Genomic DNA, 8,831 nt, shown 5'->3' on the forward strand with positions numbered 1-8,831 from the left:
ATACTCTTGCCATCGATGTCGGATCTCATCCTCCTTTACCAAGAGATGCTCCCTTTCATCCTTAATGCACTTAACTTGGTTGAAGTCCCGTGTCTTTCTCTCACGAACCCTAGCCATCCTATAAATGTCCTTCTCTCCTTCTTTCGTACTCAAATGTTGGTAAAGATCCTCGTACGCTCTACCCTTTGCCACACTTACAGCTCGCTTTGCAGTCTTCTTTGCCACCTTGTACTTCTCTATGTTGTCCACACTTCTATCATGGTACAAGCGTCTATAGCATTCTTTCTTCTCCTTAATAGTCATTTGGACTTCCTCGTTCCACCACCAAGTATCTTTAGCCTCGCGTCCCCTTCCTTTGGTTACTCCACACACCTCTGAGGCTACCTTCCGAATGTTGGTTGCCATCTTGTCCCACATATTGTTTATGTCGTCTTCTTCCTTCCAAGAGCTCTCTTTGATAACCCTTTCCCTAAATACCTCTGACGTCTCCCCTTTCAGTTTCCACCACTTTGTTCTTTCAATCTTAGCTTGTTTATCCCTACGGGCACGCACCTGAAAACGAAAATCTGCCACCAAAAGCTTATGTTGAGAAACAACACACTCCCCTGGTATCACCTTGCAATCCAAGCATGCTCGTTTGTCCTTTCTTCTTGCGAGGACAAAGTCAATCTGGCTACAGTGTTGTCCGCTACTGAAGGTCACTAGATGAGATTCTCTCTTTCTAAAGAAAGTATTGGCTATCATCAGGTCAAAAGCTACCGCGAAGTCCAGAACTTCCTCCCCCTCCTGATTCTTACGACCATACCCAAAACCTCCATGAACTGCCTCGAAACCTGCGCTTGTAGTACCTACATGCCCATTAAGATCTCCTCCTATAAAAAGCTTCTCGCTACTAGGTATAGCTCTAACCAGACCATCTAAGTCTTCCCAGAACTATCTCTTAGCACTCTCGTCGAGGCCTACTTGGGGGGCATACGCACTAATTACGTTCAAGACCATATCACCAACGACAAGCTTGACTAAGATAATCCTATCTCCTTGCCTTCTCACTCCCACCACACTATTCTTGAGGCTCTTATCAATCAAAACTCCTACTCCATTTCTATTCGCAACTGTCCCTGTGTACCAAAGCTTGAAACCTGTATTGTCCATCTTCTTCGCCTTCTGACCCTTTCATTTAGTCTCTTGAACGCATAATATATTTACACGCCTCCTAGTCGCGGTATCAACTAATTCTCTTAACTTACCTGTAAGTGACCCTACATTCCAACTACCTAAACGGATCCTAGTTGGTTCGACTAGCTTCCTTACCCTTCGCACCCGTCGACTCTGATGCAAAGACCCTTGCTCATTTTTCACTACACCCGGGCGCCGATGTAGCGCGCCACTAAGGAAGCGACGACCCGATCCTTGGTTACTTGACACCATGCCCAGATCACGACACGGCGCGTCACGGGGGTGACGACCCGGCCCTTGCCCATTTAACACCATACCCGGGTTCCGATATGGCGCGTCGCTAAGAGGGTTACGCCCCAACGATTTTCTTTCGGGTTTCATCTCCATTTAAGTGGCTAGGTTTTTACATTGGCTCGCCACGCCTAACACAACCCTCCTCCTTTACCAGGGCTTGTGACCTGCTATGCTGGGACACCAAAGGCGCCCCACCATAGACGGAGACGAGTAATTTTATATGTTAACTTACTTTCTCTTTCCCTTTTTCTTTCGACGTACACTATCTTACGTGGCAAGCAATCAGCAATTATTCATTTTCTTATTATCGTTTCCCGTTTTTCTTTCAGCCCACTATGGTAAATGACAGCGAACCAAATGGCAATAAAAAAGAATCATGATTCCAGTGTAGCATCAGCAATCTGATTAACTGAACTAAATATACCCAACGGAAAATCAGAACTACTAATGAAGATTTTTCCGAAAAAGAGAGGTCCAATTGAAGGAACAATAATGCGATGCTAGCTGAAAGAATATTCAGTCTGCTTGAACGAAGAGATGCCTAGCATCAGTAGCCGAGTCTATTTACACCGTGACGATGATCATATATACAAACATAACTTGAGAAAGCAACTGAGAATTGAGAGTCTATAGCAATAAATTTCAGTATATATACAGTTGACAGTTTTCTCCCTTCATTTCAGCAGCCAATTGTCAGGCAGGATCAGGAAGGTGTTTTGTTTCAACGGGCGGCATCAGGCAGCATGGCAACAGTCACCACGAAGTACTCACAGCCCCCAGGTAGGTTGTAGGGGTTGGGCATGGATGCGGGCGACCGACGGCCACCACTGCTATTAGGGCGTGGAGCTCCTCCCATCTGGCCTGGGTGCACTATGCGCCGCTCAATGTGAACGATCTGCCCGATTATATACGCTGGGTGCTGCGGGTGGTGCTCAGTGAACAAGGCGACAGATTCCTCAGACAGGTAGTAGTTTGAGCAGTTCCGGTTGATCGCCTCGTAGTGCCCAGCAGGGTTTCGGAAAAAGACAGCAAGCTCATGGACTTCGAACCGACCAAATGATATCTTCTCCTTGCTGGCCTGTTAAAACAGTTTTCCAAGAGACAACATAGCAAATTTGCTCGTTAGCACAATTAGCAAAAATGTAAAAGGTTCTATCCATCAGCCATGGGAATTCATTGCCAGATGCAGAAATTAAAGTAACAAAACTCCAGATGCAGAAATTGAGGTAACAAAACTCAAGAGTATATTGATGTCCAATCATATCATGATTTTGACAAATTCATTTTTTACCATATTCAAGATGAATTTTGTTTTGTGCATGAGTGTTCATCTGATGTAAAACAGTAAATGGCACTCGATTTATGGCTACATATGTTACAAGACAAACCTGTTTTTCTAGTTGAAGTTTATTGTAGAGATTCTTAATCAGCTCTTTCTTCTCATCCAACCCTTTTGTGATACCTCCATGTACTGCCTGCATAGCTGAATAGCGTTCTAGCAGCTCAGCACTCTGTCGTGTCAGTAAATAAACTTTGTCCGCCAGGATCTTGATGCATTGTTGAAACTGAACAGTGGTATCAGCTTCATCCTTCTTTACAGAGCTGGAACGAAATAGAGAATATTTTATCATAGCTGTCCTCTCAAGACGATTTACTATGAACAATAAATATGTGAATGACAGTAACACACCTTGCCAAGGAGATAGCCAAAGAACGCAGTGACTCTGCAAAGCCAGTCACGCCTGGTGCAGTGACACAATTATTTAGCCTTTCGAACAAACCATGTATCCTCAAAGCAGACGACCGCAGAGCATCATACTCAACAGCCCTTCTGTCAGCTGAACATTTGTTTGTTCGGGCCTCTTCTCTTGCTTCATGTAAACAGTTTTCAAGGTGTGCACAATTCATCTTCATCAAATATGTAGAGGGAGAATCAGAATAATAACAATATGAAAGGTGATCATTGCGATTTGCACATAGCAGTGAAATTATCATAGATTTCTATGACTAACCTGAGATTCATCAAGAAGACCCCGGGTTTGTTCAAGTTCTTTATTCAGGGAGTTAACCTCATCCATCATAGCACTAAGTTTAATTTCAGTTTCACCCAACTGCTTTGATTTTTTATCTAGGGTATTTTGCAGCTCTGACACAAGAAGCTCCTTATTCCTCAACTCTAAGGCATGATGCTCATTAGTTCTTGAGTTTAAGATGCTAAGAGGATCTTCTATAGGAACATCAGAAGTGTCAGCCATAGTAAGTTGTGTCAACATGTGCCCTTCCTTATCAATGTTTACGATCTTATGTTCATTATCACGTGGCAATTCTGTCATGAAAGCATCCAGATTAGTACATGCTGCTGAATCGAGCAACTGCAAGTTCAGTGCACCTGAAATGTCAGTCATATTCTCATCGCCACCTTCTGTTTGTTTAGATGGCTGTTCAGATGTTGAAGAGGCCTCATCCATGGCCACACTTGATTCATCGCGTATTTGGGTTTGCCTGCCTCCAGATACATCCAGGTTGCAGTCATTACTTTTAAATGCAGAAAGCAGGGAATCAGACGTGCCTTTGCTTCCTGACACCATGTGACCTTGCATGTACTGGTTGGCTAAGCGTTCCTCAAGATCCTGGATCCGCTTCTCATATGCCAAGCATTTTTCCTGCTTTGCAGTGAGCAATGACTGAAGCTGGTAAGCAAACTCATCCTTTGCAGCAAGTGCCTCAGCTGTTTTTTCCCTTGCTTTTTTCAATACAGCATCAATTTGTCCTTCGTCAATAGACTCATATCCATATTCAGCACTGACAGTGCAGAAAATTGCAATTGCAGAAGCAAGTTCTGCTTTTAACCTGGCATTTTCCACTTCTAACTTACTAGTTCCTGCAATGTCAATAGAATCATAACCCCCCAGAAAATCTTGGAAATCCATCTTATCATCAGCGCTCAGAGGATTTTGCTCAGATTTGTTCAAATTTCCACAGGTACTAGAATTGCTTAGCAAAGGCTTTGCTAGCTGTGATCTCTCAGATTTCAGAAAAGACCCCAGTATAGACTGGGGAGCAAGCTTTTCCACATCATCAACATCAATGGGAAGAAGATCACGATCAAAAGGAGCAACTTTTACATCACACTGGCTTGGAGAATCAAAGAGTCCCATGGAACACATGACATCATCTGGAATGTACCTGCTCCATGTCCTATGGAAATCCTCTCGTCTTGTTTTCTCGTTTTGACACTCGGTTGCCAACTTTTCGGCATATGTTCCAGCCAATCCAGTATACAGCTTAAAATACGATTTCCTCCTGGCTACCTCGGCAATACAAGCTCTATATGCATGATCCAAGCCACTGACTATTTTCAGATTATCAAAATCTTCTTGATGGCCCATCACCTCTTGGAATGCAATGAGTTCACTCATCATGCCTTTGATGCTAATCTGAGAAGATTTTACTCTTTGCATGCAAACATGGACCAAAGTATTCATTTCATTCTTCTTGTCCTTGCATTTCTCAAGCAATTTTGTAAGCCTGTGATAAAAATTCTGTACACTGGGCAAGTTATGCTTTTCATGTACTTCATAGATACGGCCAACGGCTGAGACTGCATCATGAGGACGGAGAGAAGCAGATAGCTGGCAACTTGAGCAGTCATCAACAAGCTTCTTTGAGGTGTACACATCTTTACTGCAAGACAAAAGAGTTTTCAGCATATAATACTATGAGATATGATGTAACATAATCGTGGGGAATCGAAGAAATGGTTGCTAACAACACACATTTCAGTTTCAAATGAATAAGTTAGAAAGAAGCAAGACCCTTAATAAGCTATGTGTAGCAGCAAAAGCAGAAAATCCTAAAAATGGCACTGTTAAGTTTCAAGCCAACCTGCTATGTCCACGATAATAGACTAGTCATACAACCAAGCTAAACCATTTTCCTTTTTTCAAAAAACAGTATAATGAAGTCATTTAGATTATTCAGGCCAAATCTCTCAGAGTAGAAATAAATAGTTCCCAGTGGCTTTCAGATAAGAGCAACATATTTAGGCATACAAATGCAAAGTCTAACCTTAGAGCTTGCATGATGATCTTCTGGTCACCAATGACTCCCTGATGCTCCTTTATAAGCTTCTCAACATCCTTGCACCCACCTGAGCTCATGGCATTGAATAAGCCTTCCACCCTCTTCTTCAGCTCCAAGAAGTTTGCCTTCAGCTGTGACACCTTGACCTCAAACTTCTTTTGTGAGCTCAAGCATCCATCAGCCAATTTCCTCAGGTCATTCTCCTTGAGAAGGTCCATCAAGCAATGCCTCCCCTCACTTTGCAGTGCTGGGTGCAGCCTAATAGCACGCAGCTTCTGCACATCTCTCTCGAAATTTGCCAGCATTTCAACATGTGAACGGTGCTGCTGCGTGAAGCACCGCAAAAATTCTGAATACCGCTGCGAGAGCTTCCGGAATGTGTGCTCTAGGTTGCTCCGTGCTGTGTCCAGCGCTCGCTCCTGCACCTGCCCCTCCCGCAGAAGCCGCCGGCACAGCTCAAATTTTGCCAAGCTAGATTGGTACACCGCATTGGCGACCTGGAAGTGATATCTAAACCTTGTTTCATAAGATACCAGCGCCTTCAGCGCCGGGTCTGCAGCTGCATCCACAGGTGGTGAGTCCTGCGGCCGGGGCGGTGATGGAATATTTGGCTCAGGGATGTAGAGGGACTCCGGCGCCGGGGGCCGGGAGTCCGCGAGGAGCCGGGCCTTGTTGTAGAGGAAGACCTCACGGTCGTCGCGCGGAAGCTTGTAGTAGGCGAGCGCGTGCCCGTTGGCGCTGTCGAGGGAGGTGTTGCCGCAGAGGAGGAGCTGGTCGCTGGGCGGTACGCCGCAGTGGACCTGGATGGAGTGCTGGATGGCGTCAACGAGCGTGTCGCCGCCGCACTGGAACTCCAAGGTGTTGCCGTTCTCCGCCACGTGCACCATCAGCTTCTGCCCCAGCGGCACCGCCGCCGCCTCCTCCGCACCACCGCCTGTCACCGCCGACCCGGAACTCATCTTCCTTGCGATTCGACTAGCCCACGATTCCACTCCAAAACCGAATCTTCCTTTTTTTTTTCCTTTTTGCTTCACGCGGTTCAGATTAAAATCTATCTACACTTCTACCAAATACCACCAAACGAAGCAACCACCGGACGGGCACAGTTCAACACGAAACACCAAACTCTTTAACCTCTCCAGCAGGACAGCCTCCGTCCGTCGAAGAAAAGCACGAGCCAACAACGTCCGCCGAGGCCTTCTCTCCCACGCATCCGATCAGACGCACCAAATCCTTTATCTCCCCCAACAACAAGAACGGCCGGAAGGCGGCGTCTTTCTTGGAATTCCGGCGAGGGACGGGGACTCCGTGGCCGGGACCGACGTCTCCTGGCCCAATTTACCCTGCTTCACCAAGCCCGCACGGATTCGGACGAGAAGTTTGGGATTTCTTGATTAACAGATGGAAGCGATCTCCGGGAAGCAATCCAACTCCTCCGATGGGTTTGATTCGGTCTCCGAGGGGCGTAGCCCGAATCAAGGAACCGGGATGGATGGGATTTTTCTTTTCTATACTAATCCGTGTGGGAGGGGAGATTGAGGAGCAGTAGCGTTAGCATCGGGGAGACAAGGAGATGAGGAGGGCAGACGAAGGGAAGGACGGCGGAGGAGAGAAAGAACAAAAAGTAAAATAAAAGGGGGTGAATAGAAAAGTGGACCAAGCTACCTTCTGGCGTCTGGACTCCGCACCCCGGAGGACGGAGGTGGAGTAGTAATAAAGAGGGACAATCGTGCAGCGCACATGGTCGTTTCTTGGTGAATATCTTGTTAGTTTGTTAGAATATATTCTGGTTTGGTGAAATTAGGTTATAGAACATTATGGACCGGTTACAGTTGGTTGAGAAGAGAGAACAATGATGAAATAACATTTTTGTCCCTGACGTTTTCTTCTTCCCCTCTCTTCCTTTCTCTTTTTTTTTTGTGTTTCCTGTCCCCGCCACCCTCTCCGCCTCCCGCACCCGTCGTCGCGCATCATGTCATCGCGGGCGCCCGCGCCTCTAGCGGCCCGCTTCGGCGCCGCGCCCCAACCTCGTGCCTCCGGCAACCTACTCCAGCGCCGCGCCCCCGGTGCCCGGGCCATCGCCCTCGGCGACGAGGGCGGCGGTGACGACGCGCACGCGCCGCCGCAGAAGCAGCATCAGGCCTAGCCGTTGGCTCAGGCGCAGCCATAGCAGGCCACCGCCGTAGCAGCAGCTCAGCAGGTACGAGTTGTAGAAGCAGCGGGACTGGAACACGTTCCTGCAGTACCTGTAGAACCACCCGGCGCCACTCATGCTGGCGTGGTGCAGCGGCACGCACGTCATCGAGTTCCTCAAGTACCTAGACCAGTTCGGCAAGACCAAGGTGCACGCCGCCGAGTGCGCCTACTTCGGCCAGCCTATCCCGTCGGCGCCGTGCCCGTGCCCGCTGCGCCAGGCCTGGGGATCCCTCGACGCGCTCATCAGACGCCTGCGCGCCGCGTACGAGGAGAGCGGCCACGCGTCGGAGTCGAACCCCTTCGCGCCCCGCGCCATGCGCATCTACCTCTGCGACGTCCACGACGTGCAGGCCAAGGTAGCAGTAGCGAGGGCGGCTGCTCGCACGTGGCGCTCGTGGTCGCGGCAGAGGCTCACCAGCTCGCCCGCAAGCCCGCATGGCAGCGGCTGGTCGACGGCGGTGGCTGCTGCTCAACAATGGAAGAAGAGAAGAGGAAAAGAGGAGGAAGAAGATGACAGGTGGGACCCGCGCGCCAGTGAGAGGGAGAGGGGCGGACCCAACTGGGGTTTAGGGGCACCGGATGTCTAAAATGAAATTTTCTCTCTCCTCAACCGGCTGCAACCGGTCCGCGGTGTACTGTGGCATAATTTTATCAAAGCAGAGTGTCTTCTGACAAACTGCTCAAAACGAAGTGTCCGCTAACAAACGACCATCACTTTGATCTCCGCTAGACAATTGTCCCTAATAAAAAATACTGTGAAACTTTTGTAGGGAGATCCTTATAGACTAGTGAATTGACGTGTGCGTGAATTATTGGAGAAGGGCTGGGTTTGCTTCCTCCGGAAGAGTGGCGGTGTAGGGAATGTACCAAGCTATGCAACCATGGCTTTGTTCATCCGTAGGCTATTTTTTGGTCACGACGCAGCATGCAGGTACAGTAGGTGCATGAAACACGAACTATCTGGAGTATATATTAGGCCTTGTTTAAATTCAGGCCTTAGGGTGCCATATTGGGTGTCAAATGAAGGTGTTGCATGGGATGTTCAGATATTAATAAAAAAACAAATTATAGAATCCGTCGGC

The 8,831-nt window shown here is 47.8% G+C and overlaps 2 protein-coding genes across 2 annotated transcripts; one reads left to right on the forward strand and one right to left on the reverse strand.

Annotated features, from left to right (window-relative positions):
- Nucleotides 1–2,070: 2,070 nt before the first annotated feature.
- LOC136466717 (autophagy-related protein 11-like) lies at nucleotides 2,071–7,250 on the reverse strand. The gene is made up of 5 exons (XM_066465214.1): nucleotides 5,539–7,250; nucleotides 3,483–5,154; nucleotides 3,161–3,378; nucleotides 2,859–3,072; nucleotides 2,071–2,548 (listed from the first exon to the last, which is right to left on the reverse strand). Exons 1-5 carry the CDS (start codon nucleotides 6,510–6,512, stop codon nucleotides 2,192–2,194), a joined length of 3,435 nt encoding a protein of 1,144 aa, XP_066321311.1. The 5' UTR covers nucleotides 6,513–7,250; the 3' UTR covers nucleotides 2,071–2,191.
- Nucleotides 7,251–7,823: 573 nt separating this feature from the next.
- LOC136465208 (protein G1-like8) lies at nucleotides 7,824–8,336 on the forward strand. Its single transcript, XM_066464039.1, has one exon. It carries the CDS (start codon nucleotides 7,824–7,826, stop codon nucleotides 8,334–8,336), a length of 513 nt encoding a protein of 170 aa, XP_066320136.1.
- Nucleotides 8,337–8,831: the final 495 nt, after the last annotated feature.

The sequence above is a fragment of the Miscanthus floridulus genome, chromosome 7 (assembly GCF_019320115.1).
Source record: "Miscanthus floridulus cultivar M001 chromosome 7, ASM1932011v1, whole genome shotgun sequence".
Lineage (NCBI taxonomy): Eukaryota > Viridiplantae > Streptophyta > Magnoliopsida > Poales > Poaceae > Miscanthus > Miscanthus floridulus.